Genomic DNA, 23,079 nt, shown 5'->3' with positions numbered 1-23,079 from the left:
CTGTGTGTGTGTGTGTGTGTGTGTGCGCGCACAATCCCATGACATTGCCACCACTGGCCACTATCGCTGCAGATCTGCGTGTCACCATGTTAAGTCGTACTCCGGTGCGTCCTGTGCCTTCATGTCCACAAACCAGATCACATGTATTATCTCCATTGTTCCAGCGTATTAAAAAAGTGGATTGCTTCCCTCTTCTCTAGCCCAATCACTTCCGCTCTCCAAACGCGACCCTTCCACGTTCTTAGGAAAATGAGATTTGGACGAGCAAACACGCACCCACCACCTCTTCCTTCTTCTCCCCCCCAACCGCTGAACTCACTCACCCTGTGTGTCATTTATCTATAATGACTTTGTGAATAGTGTTACAGAGTGCCCCCCCCCCTCCCCTCCATCCTCCTCTCTCACCACGCAGCCATCCAGTCAGTCACTCAGCCTAACCCAATCAAGTGGCTTTTAATGAACTTCAAACAAGTGTTATCACCCAGTTCAACGTGCGCTGTGCTTCGCTCCCCCCCCCCCCCAGCGCCATCCATGCGGGGGTTCACCTTATCTGCGCTCCTTCCTTTCAGCCTCTCTCCTGCTGCCTCTTTGACACGCCGACGCTCCTCAGTCGCATACGCTCTATTTTTTTCCCCTTCGTTCAGCCGCTCTGTTCTTTTGTTGTTCCTCTCTCGCTCATTTTGACTATTTTGCTCTTTCGCTCTCATCCGTGGCTCTTTAACAAAAACATGAAACAGTTTGCAAAGTGCTTATAGGAGTGCTGTTCCCTATTTACTATCTTAACACTCTCTTACCTCACTTCTTAACTTTTTTCACCCCACTTCTCCTCTCCGTCCTCCTCCTCATCTTTTAGGTTTTTCTTCCCTGTCCCCCCCCCCCCCCCACCTTCACCTCTCCTCCTCTTTCCTCTCCTCTCCGTCTTTCAGGGAAGTCATAGGTGCTCTACATTTAGCCAGCTGCTCACACCTGAATTGATTGGCTGTTAATTTTAGACCTCTGATTGCTAAGCGACTCATCCCTCTATCTCTCTTGCTCTCTTCATCTCTGTCATTCAATCTTTCCTAAATACCGCACAGCTCGAAATCAACCTTGTTTTAGTCCACATCAGCCAAACATCCATCAACACAGTGATTGTAAGAGCCAATTTCATTGTGTCATTAATTCCCCCCCCGGATAATGACAGTCGAGTACCAACAACATCAAGCCCCTGGATGTGAGAACTGAGACTCAACCGATCTCAACCCCACAGGAACTACCAACAAAATAAAAGCCCTAAAACACTAAAAACAGTTCACGCTGAAGAGCCTCTGTTATTAAATTTAATGAATGTTGGGGAAGAGCTGTTCTGTGTTGGTGTCAATGAGCTCTTTATGTCATCAATGTTTATTTAGGATCATCGTCTGTGTCTCTAAACAGATTCAACCGATCAAAAATTTAGCTGCCGATCATTTTCAGATCATTGTGATGTCAAAAGTTGACCTGTTAGAGTGGTTTAAATGTAAAATAAACTGGTAAAGTTTAAAGGTTGATGTAAACTTGTCAAAAATTTAATCAGATGTGGCTTATTTGAAATATATCCGTGATTTAAATCAAAAACTCTCAAAGAAGATAGTAGTCAGAGCAGGTGTTGACCTTCCTTCCTTGTCTCCACGTCTGTCTTGCAGGGGTGTCCCCAGCTGCTGCCTGCAGAGAGGATCCTGGTTCCAGTCAACGTGGTGAAGCCCATCACTCTGCGGGCAAAGAACCTCCCCCAGCCCCAGTCCGGTCAGAGGGGGTACGAGTGTCTGCTGACCATCCAGGGAAGCGAGCACCGGGTTCCTGCCCTGCGCTTCAACAGCTCCTCAGTGCAGTGTCAAAACACATCGGTAAGGAGTGTGTGTGTGTGTTTTAATGTGCCAATAACAGATCACCATTAAGCACCACACACTGACATATACTCTATAAATTTGCCCCACCTCGATAAAGTGACCGTAATGGTTTTTTTTTTCATCTTACACCCAGACACTTGCACACAGAGTTGTTCCAGCTGAAGTATTTCTCTTTTATCAGCGAGACAGTGATGAGATGAGTCAAGAGTCTGACTTTGTCTCTTCTTCACAGCCATCCTTGCAATCAGGCTCCATTTACTGACTGAATAACGCATTGACAGCAATGAAAGACTAGCACGAAAAAGGGCTTTGTGCTGGTCCTGATGCAAATCGTGTGTTGATACAATAACATCTCATCTTCCTGTCTGTCTTCATCAGGCTGCGTGTCAGTGTCTGTGTGTGGAGACGTCTCGAAGAAGACTTGTGCGAGTAAAATCACAGTACGATCCAAATATTGTACTGTGATTGAGCCGTGAAGGAGGGAAACTGTAATTTAGCGGAAAATTATGATTCTAGCATCAACCCTCCGTGCTGCTGGTGTTAAAGAACCAAATAATCTCCTCTTTGAGGGCTCTGTGGTGTGTAGTGTGTGGTTGTGAGTTTGTTGCGTGAGTTCATGTGAGTGTTCATTGTGTGTGTGACCACCTGTTGATCATGCGTTTTGCCTTCGAAGGAGTACTGTGATACCAGAGGCTTTTGGACTTGAAGATAATTGACAGTTTAAAGTAGCTCAACAGCTTCTTTAACTCTCTCTCTCTCTCTCTCTCTCTCTCTCTCTCTCTCTCTCTCTCTCTCTTCCCCCCCATCTTTTGCCCTCTCTCTGCGGTTGCCATGGTGATAGTATTTCTATGATGGGATGGAGATGAGCAGTCTTCCCGTGGAGCTGACCGTCATCTGGAACGGAGATTTCAGCATCGATAACCCCGCACACAACAAAGGTGAGCATGACACAGAGGCTTGTGTGTGCACACGCAACGCACCCACACACTCACACAGGCATGTGCACACACTTACACATACGGAAATTGACTCACACTACCATACAACCTTTTTTCTTAGTTCCCACAGCATCATTGTAAAACACACGCACAAATAGTCGACATCGTCTCTGATAAACTCTCACTGACACACACACACACACATACACAGACACACACTTACACACAGTAAAGCTGCTGCCTCCCCATTATTCCCCTTGTAGAGCTGGTTTCCATAGCAACAGGCGGGCGGTGTGCTGAGGTGCAGCATCCATCCCTGAGTGTTGGTGTGTCGAGTGGTTAACTTTAACACTTCCTCTGTTACGCTGCACTTCTGCAGGTCCCTCGCTCCCCCGCCTGTCTCTGTCTGTTTCCATCAGTCTGTCCTGCACCACACGGCCGTCTGTCCGTCTGTCTCCTCCCAAATCGAACTTCCATTTTATTGCCTCCTCTCAAAATATTATCTCCTCTCAGCTGTTTATTTCATTTGCCCAGTCAACACCTCTCTGGAAATTTGGCAATCTATCAATCCTTCTCCGCCTCTCTCTCTCCTCCCTTCATTTCTTTTTTCTCATCTCAGCAATTCAGTTTACTTTACTGGTTATACACTTCAGAAGTGCAGCACTGGGGAAACATGGGTGCAGCTCAAAAACATGATGGTAATAAACAACCAATATATAATGAAAACTAAAAAGACAAAATGATGAAGCAAAGCTCATTTATTAGTCGAAGCTGGACTGATGGACAAAGCTACGACATGAGATATGTTTTGTTTTTCTCTGCCTTTCATATTTTCTATCTATCTACTCACGGTATATATGTGGGATGACAACTCGCTGCTGAATTGTTAAGCATTCAGCTGCTGAACCGATTCAGTCTGGCCACTGGCTATCCACCACGGCGAAGGACCCACGCTGGGTCAGGAACACAGCTGCATGCTGGTGGTTGTAGTTCTCTGACAGGAAAACAACTCGTTTTAACCAAAGGCAGTGGAGGAGCACGAGAGAAAAGCAAATTGTTAAAAAATGTGGATGATATGCCAACATGACACTGCGCTGTAAGGCAAAGTTTGCACAGTGTGCGTGTCTGCGTATGTGCGTCGGAGTCAAACGCAGTGTACAAAACGTATCCTAGAGCGTGAGCGTGGAAATCAAAGAAGCAACGAAAGTCAGAGGGAGCTGCTTGCACTCGAGAGTCCTCCTCTCTCCTCCCTCCGCCGCTCCCTGTGTAGGAAGCAGCTCCTTGGGCCTTGTTTGATGGACAGATCACACACGCATCTAATCACAATTAAAAAAAAATAAAATGGCTGGCCCGTTGCCATGGCGCTGCTATGTTAAATGTGTGGCGAGCGAGCGGCGACTTGGAGAGCGAGTACACAGAGATGATGATGGATGGAGAGATAATGAGACAAAGATATCAGCGAGTGTCTCTCTCTCTCTCTTTCTCTCTCTCTCTCTCTCTTTCTGAATGTTCAGTTTGTTTGTTTGCTTATATTCCAGCAGCGGTTGGCAGACGTTGAGAGATGTGCGTTAACAACCCAGATTGGAGTTTGTTGTGTGTCTTGAAGCTTTGGAATGAATTCAAATGCATTTGCAGTTGTTTAATCGTTTGCACAAAGGTTGCTCACTTGTGTTCTCCGCTCTTTCTCCCCCGTGCCATCACCGTCTTCTCTCTCTCTCTCTCCCTCAGTCCATCTGTACAAGTGTGACGCCCAGCGCGGCAGCTGCGGCCTGTGTCTGAAGGCGGACCCGCTGTTTGGCTGTGTTTGGTGCAAAGGGGAGAACCGCTGCACCCTCAAGCAGCACTGCCCGCACCCCGAGAACCAGTGGCTGGAGCACAACGGCATCAACAGCAAGTGCACCCACCCCCGGATCACACAGGTGAGACACACGTCAACATACGTCCACACAAAATACCAGCACATTGCCGCATTGATCTACACCCAGAGGTCATACATGCACTTTCTTCCCACCTTGATAACAGTGCAGTGGATTGAACATGCTCATCACCACTCAGACAATGTGACAGTTCATCGTTTCAACATAAGAGCAGAAGCTGAGTCACCCGCAGTTATTCAGTCTTACAGCTTTTGTGAGAGGAATTTATTTTACACCGCTTGTGCCGTGCGGTTACACGTCAACACTAATGACACATTAGAATCACAATAACAGTCTGTTCTGACAACCGTGATTGGGACGAAGGTTATATACTTACAGCTCGGTAACATTTATATAATCCACGTAGGACCCAGAAAACAAATCGTTCTCAAACTCCCAAGTTATCAATCAGTGTAGCCCAGATGTTCTCGTAAACCCGCATTTAACCCGTCGTCCTCCGGAAATCCACGAACGCTGCGTGAGGCAAATAGACTTGACCTGTGTGAGACATATAAAAGGGTCAATGACGACAGGGGGACGGTGAGATGAAGGATTAGAGGATACAAGGGAAAGATAGATGGAAAGATGCCACATGAAGGGAAAGGAGGATGGATAGGCTTTACATGAAAGCGTCTGGTGACGTATGGGTTGACTGAGCCAGAATGGAGTCACAAGAGGCTGAAGGGGTGGAAGAGGACCCCCCCCAACATCACCCCCTCCCCTGTTTCCCCATGATGGATGCGAGGGTCCGCTCTGTAGCCGTTTCCAAAGGAGGAGCAGTAGGAGCAGATGGCGACTAGAGTTGAAGGGATGAATAAAAAAGACAGAAAGGAATCCCGGTCTATGTCCTGGGGAGTGATGGGCTTGGACGGAGAGAGGGAAGAGGGACACGAGAATGGAAGAGCAATCGTCTCTCGTTTTGTCTTCCTGGATACCACGATTACCATGTGGTGAAAGCAACACCATAAACCAGAGTTTCCTGTGACCATGAATGCACCATGCACATGATTGTTTTAAGCAGGAAAGAAGGAGGAGTCTAACAGGAGATAAAAGCTGTTTTAAGACATGACATGCGGTTAAATTCCAGAAAACAGTGGCTCTAATTACTCGACTTTCCCCATTTACATTGTTGACGAATACCCAGACATACTCTTGAGTGAGGTGATGCCCACAGGAGGGACATCTGTGTCCCTCGTTCCACTCGAAGTGTCTGGATCTGTCACTTTCACTCCATCATCCCTCCTCCAGTGTTTGTCTTCAGTAGATTTACTCCTGGCGATCGTCCCCCATATTTCTCCTCCCATCCCAGAGGCTGCAGCGGGGACATATTGCAGCCATCTCACGTCCCCCATAAAAACTGTCAGTGGCTGAGGAGTGAGTACTTCTCCGAGACGACCAGAGCCCTAATGCATTCTAATATGCTTTATTATAATGACATCTCCCATCAACAATATGATAGGGGGGGGGGCTGGTGTAGACGGATGGAAAAAGAAAGGGTGATAGAGGGAGAAGTGATTAAGTTTTTGCCTCTATCCAACCATCAATTATCTTGTCAAAGTCACAAATCTAATCAACGTCTCATTGTGTCTCTCCCCCTCTCTCCTTGGCTCTTTTTCTCTCCTCCACTATTTCTCACTCTCCGGCTCCATCCTCCGTATTTTGCTAATAAACGGAGAGCCGCCATGCATTGTGTGCAATCTTTTTAATTGCACGTATTGTAGCTCCATTCCCAGAAGGCTCTTTTTTCATTAAGATATCAGCAGGGAGCCTTATTAATCAGACATTGAACCGTAGGATAATGATATCTGCACACGACAGCTACAGGACCTCTGTTGAACATGACCTGGCTCGAGCCCGCCGCTGTCACTCGATTGGCTAGTTCCTCTCGAGTGCAACTGCTTCAATTTGTTTCAATTCACTTATTTGAAAAGTAATCAAATAGTCAAATTAAAATCCTTTGATGCACATATGGTTTATCAGAATACAAAATAACAGAGCCTAAAGCCATGAGATAAGGCCACACTCCCTCAGCAGTGTACCTGTGATCACCACAGGGGGCCACGCAGACGTGTTAACTGAACAGAGCTTCGACCTCAATGAAAATCCTTGGGATCAGTATTTTCCATGGGGATGGTGACACAGCACTACTAAAGCTGGTTCCCTGCCCGTAGCATGGAGGACTTCTATTTGGCAGAGACAGATCGGGACAGGCTACCAAGTGTCTGTCCCTCACATCCATCTGTCTGGCCCGGCCTGATGATGTGTTTGCACTCGCTCACCGGCCAGAGAGTAATTGTGTTAGTGAAGCGCTGATAGATGCTAGAACCTCCTCATCACCAGTGAGAGATGTTCCTGATAAATCACACCACACAGATTACAGCGAAGGTGTCACCTAATGCCCGGTTTCCAGTTCATCTCAGGCAGGAGATTGTTGTGTATTTCAGGGAATGTGGGATTGAGAAATGACAGTCACTTGACCCCGAGTCGTGACCCCGTATAGCTGTCCCAGGAGCTATTATTTGATCATTTATGGGTTCTCTGCTGCAGCCGTCTCTTCCATCCCCCACCCCCACCCTTCAGAAAAGTATTTTCTTTCCCCGAGAGTTACATAACGTGCGAACAGAAAGATTTAAGAATCCTCCAAGATGAGTAACATAAAAAAAACAAAAATCTATTAAACTAGAATGGGACTCAGTGGAGCAGATATGGAAAGGCCCAACAGTCTCCTTAAATCCAGTCAAGCTGCACCACAGTGCACACACTCAGGATCCAGGAATTATTCCCCAGGAAAATGGTTCACATGTTCAAAAATGCCCTATGTCGCTATGTTAAAGATAGTTACAAAAAATAAAGGTTCATGGAAATCCATTTAGTTGTTTTTCTGTATTCCGGCTAACAAACCAACAAACCAACAAACAGACAGGGGTGAAAACATAACCTCCTTGGTCAATGTTATAACTCACATTCTACACATTTTTTTCCCTCCACACCTGACACATATTTTTGAATAGGGCCTTTGTCGATACAGATGTTACACAAGAATCTAAAATACTTCTCATCATGCAATTTGTAGTAATGCCTCTTGTAACATCTGCTTGGATCTTGATCTCCACAGATCACCCCTCTGCGAGGTCCCAGGGAGGGCGGCACGCTGGTGACCATCCGTGGGGAGAACCTGGGCCTGGAGTTCACAGAGATCCAGGGTAACGTGAAGGTGGCTGAAGTGGACTGCACCCCGATACGAGAGGGCTACATCCCTGCAGAACAGTAGGTCACATTTAATATTTAAAAAAACTCAAAAGTCTATAACACAACCGTTAAACTAATGCTGACTTGGACTAATACCTATAGAGGAAGAAGAAATTGGAGTTTGTATGTGCACTGCTGAGGGATAAAGAATACTCCGGCTTCTTTATATCATTAGAGCACGTACACATACACACACACACACACACACACACACACACACCACACGTTACCATTATCATGCAGAGAGTTCAGGAGGTTACATTTTGTTGACATTTGAGTTTAATCCACTGCTTTGGTTCCTTACAGGTGGCATATTAAATGATTTTAAACGTGTTTTAAAGTTGTCTTATCAACAGACCCAGAGCCTCTTCTGCTCAGAAAGTAAGTTGTGTGCCAGCACTTTCTAAGCAATCGCTGACCCAGCAGAAGCACTCGCTGAATCTGAGGTCATTTGTAAAAGGATAGAGACTTTTTTTTTTTTTTTTTCTCCCCCAAGTTGGCGGTGCACTGGAGGGGAAGCTGCTGCCAAACAATACATTATTTTATTAAGGGTTTAAACGTAGGTTTGGATGCATCTTTTTATTACATAATCTGCTCGGAGTTTGTCAGCAAGGAAGGCTGCGGCAGGGTTTTCCAGATATACTTAGAATTTCTATATCTGCTTATTCTCACATATTCCCACAATGTGTGTCCCCAGGATTGTGTGCGAGATGGGTAAAGCAGAGAAGAGCCAGTACACCGGGAATGTGCAGGTCTGTGTCGGAGATGGAGACTGCAGTTCAGAATTCAAGGCAAAATCCTCCAAGTACTACTACTTCGTGGTGAGTCTCTGTTTTCAACTTTTGTTCTTCTCAAAGTGACCCACGCCTGTCAGTCGTTAATGATCAGGAATCAGGAAGAATCACTGAGGGTTATAAAATCATCTTTCTGCCTTGAACAAACGCACACAAATTGTAACACACTTGCTGGATTTTTCATTACTTTAATTAATCAGCATCACTCACACTGGCACAGTATGAATACAATTTACCGTTCCCGCCGTTATTCCCGCGGTCATTTTATGCAGAGTTATCATTTTTACTGCCATCCATTAACGGGGTGCTGACCGAGGTTTATCTCTCGATGGGATCGTTGTGCAGGATTATATGATGTCAGGGCTCAGTGTCGAGCTGCACAGCCGGCTGGAGATGAGATTATAAGAAGGCAGAATGAACTGGAGGAGGATTTACTCTAGGTCCTGCTTCCAGTAGATGGCATCAGCTGCTGTCTCAGTGCTCAATGCTGGACATTAGGGCATAATCATTTTCTGTTATTCATCATTTATTCTGTTATTTTAACCTTTCTCCAGATCCCAAGGATTATCAACCTGAAGCCGAGCCGTGGGCCGGTCTCTGGGGGAACCGTAGTCAACATCACCGGCAGCCACCTCGATGCTGGGAGCAACGTGTCCATCATGTTTAAGGACCAGCCATGCACTTATCTCAGGTCAGTGGGGAACGAGCTGGAATAGACTCTGCCAGTCACACTTAAAAAGTCTATTAAAGGCTCAGTCAAAGACGATGTTAGTCAGACTACTGAGTAAACTGTTCTCATTTTTCTACCACATAAAGACTTAATGATTAAAAGTAGATTTTTAATGCAAACATATATGTAGTATATTATTGGAGAAATACAGTAATGTAATCCTGCACTTAGCCCTGATCAATGTTCAGTCAATAAACTCTCTGCGTTCAGCCGTCTTAAATATTACATTGTTATTGGTTTTTGAATCATTTATTAGTCGGCGCTCACAGTGAAACCAACCAGAGAGATGATCAGAGTGTAAATATCAGCTCAGTGCGCTGTCAGCTACACATTACTAACGTTTCATCCTGTGGTCACTGCAGGAGGGGCGGACAGTGGCTCACCTGCAGGACCCACTCCTCCCTGCAGGGCTTCGGAAACGTGTCTGTGTCCGTGAGCATAGACCGGGCCCATCTCCAGAAGGACCTGCGCTTCGAGTATGTGGAGGATCCCAGCATCACTAAGATAGAGCCTGAGTGGAGCATCTACAGGTACGGTGGAAGAAAGGCACTTTGCAGCTCATCCAAGACGCAGCAGCAGCTCTGAACTCAGATTTGAGCTTTTCTTTATTGGCCTCCAGTCAATTTTTGAATTGACTGTAAGATTTTACTGCTTATTTTTATGGCCCCTTCTTGACTTGCACCCTAAGTATATTTCAGGTCCTTTGGCGCCATATGTGCTCGGTCGTAATGTGAGGTCCTCAGTTTACCCCTTATCCTCTTTTAAATCTCTCCCATTTTAACAGGTGTGCTTTCTCCTTTCCATCTATTTTAATTAATTTGTAATGTTCTTATTTTATCTAGCTCTCCCTCTGTTTTCATCTGAAACATTTTTTATTTCTACATCTGTGCTCTACTGCTATGTGATCTTCAATCTGCTTTGAAATCGTGTCTCGTGTTTTATGAAGCACTTTGTATCTTTGTTTTGAAAGATGCTAGATAAAGTTTATTATCATTATTATCATTTGAGTGAACGTTGCCTCACTGGTCACAGACACTAATGTTTGCTATGGACACTGTGGATGGAGGTAAACCACCAGCGCAGGATCTTGACAAACATGATCAGCAAATAAAGCTGGTCAACAAAATGGAATAATATATATTCTATGACATTTTAATTCTACATTAGCACATCAGTATCTGTCTCTGTGGGTAATTCCTTTCTGTCCAAACAGTCTGAATCCCTTACAATCATTGTCAATCTCATGTCTCTCCCACAGTGGACACACACCAGTGACAGTGACAGGAACGAACCTGGACATCATTCAGACTCCTCTCATCAGAGCCAAATACAACGGCCATGAGACGCTCAATGTAAGTGATTGTGTAGTAACACCAACTGTCTTATGGTTGACCCAGGATAGTATTGCTTTTAATGTGTATGTACTTCAGCTTTTGACGACTAGTTTCTCACAAAATTGTCATTGCTATGGACCAATGAAATAAGCCATTCTCGGGGAGGCCCCCTCTCAGCTTGAGGCCCCTGCTTTTTCCATACCCTGTTGCATCATCCCTGTGTGAAATACCTGCATGACCACCGGGGATTCTAAGTGCCCACTTTCCTTTTACAAGCGAGGAAAGTCAGCCATTGTGAATGTCAGAGATTTATTTTTTTAGAGCATGACTAAATTCCTCAGGGCCACTTCGAGGTACATTGGTCAGGGCAAAGAAATTCAGAAGAGGGCATAGTGAAAAATCAACAGGGTTCCATTGAGTTAAAGAGACTCTCTCTCCATGGCTTTGTAACAAAGGGGATGTTTTGACTCGACTTGAATAAAAGCCCCAGGGTTCAAATTATTTTATCCTTTTTTTCACCCTTTTACCCAGGGGAGGGCAGGTAAAGACACACGGGGGGGGGGGGTCCCAGTGATCTTATAGAAATAAGAGACGCTTACAAAAGGTAGTAATGCTATCTTCACGGTTCATTTGAGCATGAGCGCGCACCGCGTTTAACATCTGTGCTCACGTGTCCCTTCACTGAGCTCCCTGTGTCAAGCTGCTGCACTTTCAGGTCCTACTTTGAAGCCACGTCTTACTTTTCTTAGTCTTTATGCAGATTTTGTTCCACCTTTGTTACCTTTCTGCAGCAGCCGTACAGGATGCATGTCATTGATGTCCAGAGAGCCGCGCAGGAATTGTCAAGTTGGATGTTTAAGGAGCCAATTAGAGTGACAGGCGATAGTTTGAGTGGCGGCGTGGCAGAGGTTACTCGTTAAACGTCTGAATGGGACGAAAATGTGAATAAAACCGGGGCTAGTGGCTGATTTGTCAATGTCCTGACAGGCGGAGGGGAATGGAGATGTAACAGGGATATTGAAGGACATTGGACAATCTTGTCTCTCCGTCCTTGTTTACAAAACACTCTTTGAGATGTGAATAAAGGCTAAATTTCAATCACATGTCAAATTCTAGAAAAAGACAAGACAAGTGTTGTCGAGAAAGATGAGAAGTAAAAGTAATGAAACAAAGACAGAAGTAAATACCACGGGGAGGCGTTACTGGGCATGTGATGAGAGGCCTGGTCTGAGAGCAGCTCAAGAGGAACCCAGGTTCTCGTTGCACTTTCTGGAGCATCTAGTTTGAATTGTGTCTCCAGTGGGTTCAGTGAAAGGTAAATCTGTCTTTCACACTAATAATGAATGATGGGATTGCTCTACATGATGTGAAGTTGCTCCATTTTCTACTTTCACTGTGGTACAACAAGTTTGGATATATTAAGATAAAAAGATAGTGAATTTTCCATATTTCTACCAAAATTTGCAATTCATGCACATCTGTTCATCCATATATATTTCTTCCTGCAGCTGTGCCAGGTGCTGAGCGCCACCTCCATGCTGTGTCAAGCTCCAGAGCTGCCCATCAGCCTGGCCAGACAGCAGGAGGTGCCTGAACGACCCGATGAGTTCGGCTTCAAACTGGACGACGTGCAGGCGCTGATGGCGCTCAACAACAGCAACTTCATCTACTACCCCAACCCTGAGTTTGAACCACTCAGTGTGTCGGGGGTGCTCGAGCTTAAACCCGGATCGCCCATAATTCTGAAGGTAGGAGGATCAACATGACTCACATCCATCTCATCATTTATTATATGATTTTAGTCCCGTTATTGTTACAAAATCCTGTTGAATGATGTATGATACTGATCTAATTATCTAATTATTAAAAACTTACAATAAGTTATGAAATGTCCCAAAGTATCAATTATCAGATTGTTTTATATATCATTTTGCATCCTTTGGAATGTGTTTAACTTTGCAAGACAAGAGACAAGTCTTTGACTTGATTTTAATGTGTTGCTAACTACAACCCGTCCCATTAACAGCACAAACACTAATCATGGTCACGTGTTTCTGTGCAGGGGCGGAACTTCCTTCCACCAACCAATAGTGGAAATGGAAAGCTGAACTACACGGTTCTGATTGGAGAGAAGCCCTGCATGTTGACAGTGTCAGAGACCCAGCTGCTCTGCGAGTCCCCCAACCTGACAGGTCGACACAAGGTCCTGGTGAGTGAGCATGTGACCCACACAGGGGAGACAGGACCTCGCACACACGCATGACAACTACAAAGGTTATGTTTGAGAAGACAGATATTCGCACAAATCAACTCGTATTCTGACAGACGGATGAACATTCCTCCTGTTGTTTTCTATCTCTCTCTCCTCGTCCACTTCCAGACAGAGCACGTTCTAATCCATTCAGCCCACAAGCAGACAAAAGACAAACAAATAAACCTTCAATAAGAGGAATTAGGGCCCCGGCAAACTCAATAAAGATTCCATTTGTGGTTTTAGGAGGGACCACTTCGAACAGAGCGCTTCCTGATGTTACCACCTGGCTGCGGCGTCTCAGAAAGAGACGGACACATTACTGTAAAACAATTAGGAGAGGCACAAATAAACACAAGGGTGTGCCCACTGAAGACACAAATCGATACGTCTGTCTGCCTGAGCTCTGATCTTGAGTTGGAACAGAGAGATGCTTGAAAGAGGGATTCACAAAAGAAATATTAACTTAATGAATATGTGTGATGTGTTTTTCTTTGAAGAATCTCTTACTTCATTGATTGCCACTTATTACTCCTGCTCTGTGAGTCCTATCATTATTACTGAAGCTCATCGAGGTGTAATTTATGAAGTGATATCTAGTTGAGGCTCTTTTCTCCAGCTCAGCTTCTTATCTCATCAAGTGTCAACACAATATGTGCCTTCTCATTTAAAACCTTTCAAGGTAATATGCTTTGTATTAATGTACAGTACGTGCATGCGCTCATTCTAACCTGCCTCTTTATCTTTCATTATCACAAGGCCCGTGTGGGTGGCATCGAGTTCTCCCCAGGTGTGGTCCTCATCACATCCGACAGCCCGCTCAGCAGCACCGCAATCATTGGCATCGCTGCAGCCGGAGCCCTGCTCATCCTCTTCATCGTGATGGTGCTCATCGCCTACAAGCGCAAGTCCCGGGAGAGCGACCTGACTTTGAAGAGGCTGCAGATGCAGATGGACAACCTGGAGTCACGTGTGGCCCTGGAGTGCAAGGAGGGTAAGAGGCCTGGGCTGATGTGCGGTTGGTCAACTTGATGCCGTGGGAATATTTTAAAGTGATTCAGAAAGTATATGAAAGCAAAAACATCCAAACTTGATAAACACAAGCTGCTGGACAGAGGTGATAACAACCGGAAGATAATAACTGTCTTTGCACCAGTTGATGCTCCCTCAAAGACCTCGAAGGTCTATGTTTACCCATCTTCAAATATTCTAAAGTGACTCTCCACTTCTTTTATTTCTAACTCTGATCAGGCTAATAGCTGATCAGGTATTGTGTTTTTTGCAGAGTGATCTTATTGATTTTAAGTTAAATATATATCACCAGCTTCCAGTGCTGCAACTGTTGCATGTTTTTATCCTTATTTATCCGTGCAATTTCTCTGATATGATCAAGGAACTATTAGTGATTATAGGCCCTCATCAAATTACCGTCATAATCTAATAATTGTGCATTTGGTTTATTCTCCAGCTTTTGCAGAGCTGCAGACAGACATCCATGAGCTGACCAGTGACCTGGATGGGGCAGGAATTCCCTTCTTGGACTACAGGACCTACACCATGAGGGTCCTCTTCCCAGGCATAGAGGAGCATCCTGTGCTGAGGGATCTGGAGGTACGGTGAAGCCGATGTTAACATGAACATTAATTTACTTTATAAGATAAAGAAAAGTCTTTGTGCGTAGGGATCAGATCTCAGGTCCCACTAACATGCTGGAGGGTGGGTCTCTGCACCTTTTCCATCAAATAGGAAGATGTATTGATCAGCATAGTACGGTTAACAGGATTCTTGCAGGAGGGCGGCTATAGTTACTCCCTATTGCTCTAATGAACAGAGCAAATATCACCAGTGTTCCTACCTGTCTCTATCAAATAGCAGTCACAATCCAATTAGCTCTATTTGAATGAAATGCAAAGTGAGCGAGCAAATTAACTTTGCAGCGGGTCACAGTCGGTGACATTGACGCCGGTGCTGTTTGTGTTGCCGTCTGATAAGCGAAAAGCTTTTTGACGGCCGACAACCGCACTTTCTCAAAAACAAACACGGCAGCCCTCGGATCAGGAGCGCGCTCTCGTTAATAACTCCCAGCGTTATGAGATGCTGCACGGCTTTCTCCCTCCACCCCAAAAACAAATTAAAAGTCAATCAGAGGGAGAAAAGCAAAGGCAAAAAAAAAAAATCAAGTCGTTTATCCCCAGCGGTGACATTGATAGACAGCCGTAATTGAGCAGGTCGTCTTGTTCCATTAAGAGAATGATGGACCCCCGTTTCACTGCCCTCGGGGTTGGCCACTCAATCCCCGGTGAAAATTTCCCAGTAATAAGCAATATTAATTATGTTTTAATTGGTATAAATGTCGAACTGTAGGAGAAGTGCAATGCGGAATAGGAGCCTAATGAAGAAAGCAGCAGGCTCGTCTTCGGCAGTTGATAGCTGCCTAATTGTTATTGATGTGGCAGAGAATTTAAAGTCCAGTTTTCTGACTGGGAGCTGCAGACACTCAGAAGAAGCACAGGTGATGGAGAGTCTGTCGAGCTTTACTGAAACAGAGGGTTTGCTCAGTAATGAAATGTTTAACATCGCACCAGACACTCATTCGAAGTGAGTGTCATGATGAGAAATATTAAAATATAGTCGGGTGTGTGGCAGCTCAATGGAGCCTGCCTTTTTTATATTGTATTTGTTCCTTCAAACAGTTACGGTTCATTCTGAGCAGTCAAATCATTTCCTTTCCTTCTTTGTTTCCAACAATTTCACTTTACACCTGAATCCCATTTAGAAAGTGTTGAATTTTAAAGGGAGATCAGGGCATTTTTATGCCTCCATGTCGGGAGACATTTGGCCTCATTAACCAATAATCTTCTTAAGAATATCTTGTGTTTTTTATTCTGTAAAAATGTCTCCAACATTTGATCAGTTGTCACTCGGACTCAAAGTTTAACTGATTAGATTTCTGTCGTCAAAAGTCACGGTGACCTTCTATGATTCTTAAAAGACAAGTTGCAACATTTTGTGTTACAGCACTGTAGAATATATCAGTTGTGTTGTCAACCTATAATACAAACTAGGGTGAAAACCTGCACATGTACTGTAATGTCAGCGTTCCCACATCCCACATTTCTATTTCTGCTTCCATTCACACGCTCACATAATGCAAATGAAAAAAAAAAGCTAAGTGCTAAAAACACACGTGCCCACACAAACACTGCACACATCCTGTCAACTGGTATGAAATTAGACTTGCAACTTAACAATAGCTCCCGGCAGATGACAAGGGGTTCCTCCAGGAAGGCTAAAAAGACAAAACATATGCTGGTTGACAGCTGCATTGGGTGCACAGGGATGCTGTTTTAGCATGAGTGCTCCTGACAGACTCAAAAAAGACTAAACTAAACATAATCTCCATAGGTGCTGCTATATTTAAAAAAAAAGAAGTAAAGCATGTGCAGGGAGTGACTATTATAAATGGTGCAGGGACAATCTGGGCGCAGACGAGGGGAATTCACATCCCTGCTCTCTCTTTCAACTTGAATCAATGTGGAACACATCGTGCCATCAAAGTAATAAACATCCCCTTTGTGTGTTCCATCTTTATTCTCAACTTTTAGATATAACAAAGGCTGGAAGATCTTAAACTCCTCATCTGCACAGACTTATGTTTTTCTTTCTCTCTATTTCTCACCACTTTCCATCCTGATGAACAGACACAGATAATTGAACTGTTCATACAGGACTTCACATGTTTAAGTTTGATTATATATGTAAAATACCTGATCTGGATATTTATGATTATACAATAATTGTCTTCACAAATATATTGATGCAGCTATGGAGACATAGTGGATATTACATTCAAATGAAGGCATGACTAATTAGATCCGTGTGTTATCTCTGAATGTGCCAGACAGAATCTGCACTTTCACTCCTTGTTATTTCTAATGTGTTTCAGTCAAGTGAACATTCCTGCTGTTTCCTCGTAGGTGCCTGGCTACCGCCAAGAGCAAGTGGAGAAGGGACTGAAGCTCTTCGGCCAGCTCATTAACAACAAGGTCTTCCTGCTGTGCTTCATCCGCACGCTGGAGGCCCAGCGCGGCTTCTCCATGAGGGACCGAGGCAACGTGGCCTCACTTATCATGACAGTGCTGCAGAGCAAGTTGGAGTATGCCACCGATGTCCTGAAGCACCTCCTGTCTGACCTCATAGACCGCAACCTTGAGAGCAAGAACCACCCCAAGCTGCTGCTCCGCAGGTAGGAAGGAGTTTGAGAAGGTCACTCAGAGTTTAACTCCTGTCACGTCTCACAAACAGCTGTGGTGACGGATTTTGACGTAGTTGCTTTGCTGCATCTCCTAAAGAACGTGCTGTCCTAAGCCCCTTTTGTTTATTTTTATCTACTTCAGGAAGGTTTTGCCGTAGATATAAAAGGTTTCTGCTTGTTAAGTCAAGCGTCTGTGACATGTTTGGATTAACCCATGTGACCTTGACTCGCTGGCTCTGTTTCCGAGACGCCAGAGACCCTTGCCATGCACATCATTAGCAAAATAATTATGATTAATTAGGAGAGAATCCAATTACAAATAGCTCAAGAGGAAAAAAAATACTAATTTTTGTAAAAAGGGGAAATGAGAGTGAAAGGGGAAAACCTTGCACTCCGGCACAACCACAATCCTCCCTTGGCTTTGCAGCCAGAGCCTTAATGCCATGCATCTGCATGCAGCACATGTGATTATGCTTCCTGCCCGCAGTGTTTGGTAAATGTGATGATTATAGTTACTTAAATAAAATACCATGCTCACAGCAGCTGTAAATGTGTGTAGTATGTCTATACATCCATGCACTGTTATGTTGTGTTGCTGGGGGGTTGTCAGTCAAGTCCTGACACCCCCGGATGATTTGAGAAGCATGTCACAAATTAATTGGTCCGTCTCATTCCAATTAAAATTCACATTCTCCCTCCGGCTAAAAGCAGAAAACCCCAAAACAGATCTGCCAGTGAAGACACACACGTAAGCAGAGGATCCTGAGATGAACGCTGTTTGTCAGGGCGTCCAGAAGAGAGTGAACATATTCACCTCATGAAAACCTGTTTAATCTCTGCTTGCTGATGCAGAGAGAGATTAATGCTGTCTGGGCAGGAGGCATGATTAATGCAGCCAGAGTTCACTGAGCATGGAGCAGCCACCAAACAATGGCGGGATCGCTGATCCTGGCAGAAGATACAACATGAGAGATGGCACACAGAGCACAGACGGGGGGAAGTAGTCAAGGACAATGGAGACACTTGTCGTTGTGTCAACAAGTGACGAAAGCCATCCACTCGAACATGGTGGCATCAGACATGAACTCTGAAGGATGTCCCCAGATTTGAATTCGGACATCGACACCAACATTCGGCCCTTATTACCAAAAACTCTCTCTCTCTCTCTCTCTCTTTCTCTCTCTTCTTCTGAGATATAAGTCGTGTGATAGAAACTTCATCAGCAGTCCCACTTGCTTGTGGTGAATCCTGGAGGATATCGTGTTCTGCTGTTCCCACATCGTCTCCTTCTGCCAGGGAGGACATTTTCAATGAAATAGTCAAACTGCTCAAATACAGCTTCTTTTCCACATTCCTTCTCTTCTTCTGTCACTTTCTTGGCATCTCGAGAGACGGAGACAGAAAACCTGGCAACAACGCCATCACAGTCACTTAGCATTAGCCACAGAGCGCATGTTGAAGAGTGCGTGCTCACTTTGATTGTCCATTTGTCTTACGCGCGATTGTGACGGGCACAGATCCGACTGTCTTCTGCTCATTCGTCCTCCTCTGATGCGCTTATTAGTCTTTCAACGTCCCAGCATGCATTTCAGATGCGAGGAGGCAGTGTGCGCGGGATACACAACCCCATAGGGCGGGCTGACTGGCATGTCCTTGGATAGCAGCCGAAAATAGCTCAAGATAAACCAGAGGGGAGGCTGCGGAGACGAAGCTTAATCTAGTCTTGGAAAGATGGCCTCCCTCCGTCTCTTCTTCTCTTTAATGTCTTTCTTTCCTTCCTTCACTCACCATGTTTGCTCAGTTTGAGTCCAAGTTTCTCTCCCTGCATCTCCATGCTCACCCTCCACTCGACACTCGTGCTGCTTGTGTCACACTGTCGCTGTCTTATTTCTCTCTTTCTCTTTTTGTTCCCTCAATCTATATTTCCAGCTCTTCCTCCCCTCCTCTTCCACCTCCCCTGTTTTCTTGATTGCTAAATCAATGCTCAGAGTGCGTGAGCAGGGTGACTGGCTACCCACTGCCTCCTCTTCCAAGAAAACTGTGTATGTGCATGGACAACTGTGTGTGTGTGTGTGTGTGTGTGTGTGTGCGTGTGCGTGTGCTTCCTCTCGCTCCACGCACAGACACACATCCTTCCATCTGTCCCATCTCAACCTGTGCTGAAGCACAACCACCAGGCAAGCTAACTAACGAGAGCCTTCCACAACCATCTGTCACATTCCTCGCTGCATCCTCCTCCTTTGCCTGCTCCATCCCTCCATCCCTCCATCCCTCTCCCCAGCTCTCCTCCCATCATGCAGAGCGACAGAGCCTTTTCCCAGAGCCTTAAATTTAGTTTGGCTGCCGTTTGGATATCGGTGAAAAGATGAGAGCAGAATATGTTCTCGTGTTGATCGCAGCCGTGCTTTGGCTCCAGCGTGGACTCAATCATCACACAGCTTGTTTAACCACTGAGGAGAAGATGTTTGTATTTGGAGCAGAGCAGGATTACTTTAGTTGGTTTTGGCTTTTACTCCTGGAAATGTCTTTAGACCTCATTTTATATACACAAACTTATGTTAATGCCAACAACAATGTTTAATGTGTGATGAAACACACTTGTATTCTCATTAACTTTACCTCTGGCCAGGTTCCCTCTCTGGTTCCCATTGCCCCTGTGAATGGGAACGAAGCGTGTGACCGTGCCAACACGCCACATTTACATCTGTTCAATAACACAGCACATTTCAGTGCTTTGACGAATGTTAGATCTGCACCACAATGCCATTTCCCCCCTCGTTCCCTCCGTGCTCTGATTGAGGGTGAGCATAAGCAAACTGGTGGGGCTGTGCCAAGACTTCTTATTACTGCAGGGCTGGCACCTACTGCAAGAAACACACACACACACACACACACACTTAACACTAGTCAGCACACATGGTAATTTCCAAACACATACACAGTGGGATTAATTTGTGAATTTCGCACGCTAGCCATAAAACAGCCTCACACTTGTCCAGTTATTCAAAAACATGCACAACAACACTATCTAGTGGATCGTTTAAAAAGAAGAGAAGGGGAAATCCAGACTCAGTCAACCATTTGTTCATGTTCTTTTCTTCATCGCCCTCCCTTCCTTCCTTCCTTCCTTCCTCATCACCTCCCTTCTCCACTCTCCTTTCTTCCCTTTGATAGATGGGCTACATTTGTAGAAATTGAGAGGATTTGGACGTGTGTGTGATTACGGGATCCAGAAGTGTTCAGCCAGAGGGAGGGAGAGCGACAGCAAGGACACATGAAAGAATAGATGAAAAGTGACCTTGTTGACCCTGGGATCTGTGGACAGAGGAAGAGTGGTGGTGAGGGGGGGCGGAATAAAAGTGTAGCAACAGTGCGAGGCAGGAAGCTAATCCCCCCCCAGGTGTTGTGCCAATGTAGGCAGGGGGTGCCAGGCCAGCCCACTGGCACAGCAGACATCTCGCCTCAGTATGGAGCCCTTAAAGAGGCTGTCTGAATAGTGAGGGGTGGGAGGGCTGCAGGTGGCAGCCGAAAACACTCTGGACAAAGCCTATAAACACACTCACAGACACACACACACACACACAACCACACAGACACACACAGGCACAATGGACACTAATCCTGAAATATTGATGCCTATGGTAGTGGCTCATTGAAAGCAGAGGGAGGGTTGTGCGGGTGTGTGTGTTTGAGGTGTTCTGACAGATTACCCACACACCCCTGCTGCTGGCCAGGAAGGTTGCTGTCAAAGGATATCCGATCCTCGCCTCTCCTCTTTTTCCCCTCGCCACCACTGCTGTTGTTATTATGTATGCATATTAGTCATTCACACGGGATCATTCACACTGTTGGCCCAGGTCAATACCCACACACACACACACTCACACAAACGAAGAGACACACCATTTTGCCACACCAGTGGAGCATGGAAGCCAGGCGGAGAAAGAGAGGGAGATGTATTCATTCACTTTCTATTGTGCACGGATCGAGTGTTAGTCCAGTGAATAGGCGAGGGAGCGCTTAATAATGAGGCCAGTGTTATTACAGAGCCGCTCCAGCCCCTAACGACATCAATCCACGGGGATCAAATAAAGGCTTTTAATTGCTTTGCCTCATATTAAAATCCCCGCCACCGTAGGCGAGCTGCCCTCGGCGTGCCTGAGCATAAAAGCCAGCTGAGAGATTGTCTGAAAGGCCATCATATAGCATGTGCAGGGGCTCTCTGAATTCATGTCTTTGCAATTATGTTTGTGTAACGAAAGCCTATTCATTAGCGGCGATCGTCATTTTTAGCCGAATATTTGATGATAATGTTGAATATTTATGACGGTAATGAGAGTGTGGGGGATCATATGTTCATTATGTGCTTTGTGTCCGTCTGTCTGTTTGCAGGACTGAGTCTGTGGCAGAGAAAATGCTGACCAACTGGTTCACCTTCCTCCTCTACAAGTTCCTCAAGGTGACCTCTCAGCCAGTTTGGGTTTTTCAGTTCAAGCCTCAGTCAAGTTTATAATTCTCACAGATGAAAATCACTCTGATCTTCACTGAGAGTCAATGATGCTGTTGATGAAGATTCTCTAATTTGTGAAGTGATTGAATATAAAAAAAGACTGCTACTCTGAATCAAAATAATCTGCTACATAATTAATTATAGTCTAATTATAGTTATAGTCTACTTATATTAAGGGGGCATCTTTGCCAACTTGTCCATTGAAGACAAGTTCCTGTTACTTCATGAGACACCAGTATTCATTGGATTAATTAACACTCCTCTTACCTTGAGTCAACAAAATGTCACTTCTCCAGCTCCACTCATTCTTCACTGCAGCAGTGAGGAGAATAAAAACATAAACAATCTCCTCTCCTGACAAACAGCAGGGTCTGAGTCTTATGACATTTTCAATGATAATCCATCAATCCTTTCCCAAACCCGAGCTTCACTTAATTATATATATATATTTATTGATAGCTGTTAAGGTATTCTTTAATTTCAGGGAACAATGGAGTTTGTGACATGATGTTTATATGTCTGGCACAGTGACTTTGAACATTACAAAAAGGAACATCATCATTGTGTGTGTAGACATTTCCTCAGACATTATTAAACGATGGTGTCACTGAGTCGAGAGCAGGAATGGCTTCAATGTTTCCTCACCCCCTCCCCTCTCTTCACATCTCTTCACAGGAGTGTGCAGGCGAGCCTCTCTTCTCCCTCTTTTGTGCCATCAAGCAGCAGATGGAAAAAGGCCCCATTGACTCCATCACGGGAGAAGCACGCTACTCGCTCAGCGAGGACAAGCTCATCAGACAGCAGATTGACTACAAGACGCTGGTAAAGAGTTCACCTGCCTGGGGGTACCGGGGCTAAAAGGGGACACTTAATATGCGTTCAGGGACAAGAGGAGAGAAAGGGTGGTTATGGGTTGTCGGTCATGAGATGTGCAACGCAACATAAAGTTGTCGTTGTCGCACTTGACACGCGGGGGGGCACCGGAGTGGCAACCTCGCGTCCTGTCGAAACCGGAGCTGTCAAGGAAAAGAGCGGAGTTTAGCGATGAGGTGGAAGGAAAGAGATTGTGTGTGTGTGTGTGTGTGTGTGTGTGTGTGTGTGTGTGTGTGACGACGATTCTCTCTCCCTCTGGAACCTGTCGTTTATTCCCCAGGTCTGTCTGTCTCTGTCCTCCTTCCATTGGAGAAACTGTTCACTTCTTCCTTTACTTGTGCCACATCAGTTTGACCTCTAC

General features: G+C 45.2%; 2 protein-coding genes across 2 annotated transcripts in view; both read left to right on the top strand.

Moving 5' to 3' along the window:
• The window catches only part of LOC128429188 (plexin-A4), a 49,447-nt gene extending 41,454 nt beyond the window's left edge, over window positions 1-7,993 (top strand). The window contains exons 8-11 of the mRNA XM_053415469.1: window positions 1,665-1,865; window positions 2,710-2,806; window positions 4,535-4,725; window positions 7,838-7,993. Coding sequence (XP_053271444.1) covers window positions 1,665-1,865; window positions 2,710-2,806; window positions 4,535-4,725; window positions 7,838-7,993 — 645 coding nt within the window. The remainder of the gene's footprint in view (window positions 1-1,664; window positions 1,866-2,709; window positions 2,807-4,534; window positions 4,726-7,837) is intronic.
• Window positions 7,994-8,674: 681 nt separating this feature from the next.
• LOC128429039 (plexin-A4) overlaps window positions 8,675-23,079 on the top strand; it is a 38,472-nt gene continuing 24,067 nt past the window's right edge. The window contains exons 1-11 of the mRNA XM_053415326.1: window positions 8,675-8,792; window positions 9,320-9,456; window positions 9,858-10,025; window positions 10,754-10,847; window positions 12,338-12,577; window positions 12,892-13,038; window positions 13,840-14,074; window positions 14,549-14,691; window positions 17,058-17,326; window positions 21,728-21,794; window positions 22,521-22,667. Coding sequence (XP_053271301.1) covers window positions 8,682-8,792; window positions 9,320-9,456; window positions 9,858-10,025; window positions 10,754-10,847; window positions 12,338-12,577; window positions 12,892-13,038; window positions 13,840-14,074; window positions 14,549-14,691; window positions 17,058-17,326; window positions 21,728-21,794; window positions 22,521-22,667 — 1,758 coding nt within the window. The 5' untranslated portion in view covers window positions 8,675-8,681. The remainder of the gene's footprint in view (window positions 8,793-9,319; window positions 9,457-9,857; window positions 10,026-10,753; window positions 10,848-12,337; window positions 12,578-12,891; window positions 13,039-13,839; window positions 14,075-14,548; window positions 14,692-17,057; window positions 17,327-21,727; window positions 21,795-22,520; window positions 22,668-23,079) is intronic.

This window comes from Pleuronectes platessa, chromosome 22 (assembly GCF_947347685.1).
Source record: "Pleuronectes platessa chromosome 22, fPlePla1.1, whole genome shotgun sequence".
NCBI classification, from domain to species: domain Eukaryota; kingdom Metazoa; phylum Chordata; class Actinopteri; order Pleuronectiformes; family Pleuronectidae; genus Pleuronectes; species Pleuronectes platessa.
The sequence above is the reverse complement of the archived record's forward strand: the minus strand, read 5'-3'. Positions and strand labels throughout refer to the sequence as shown.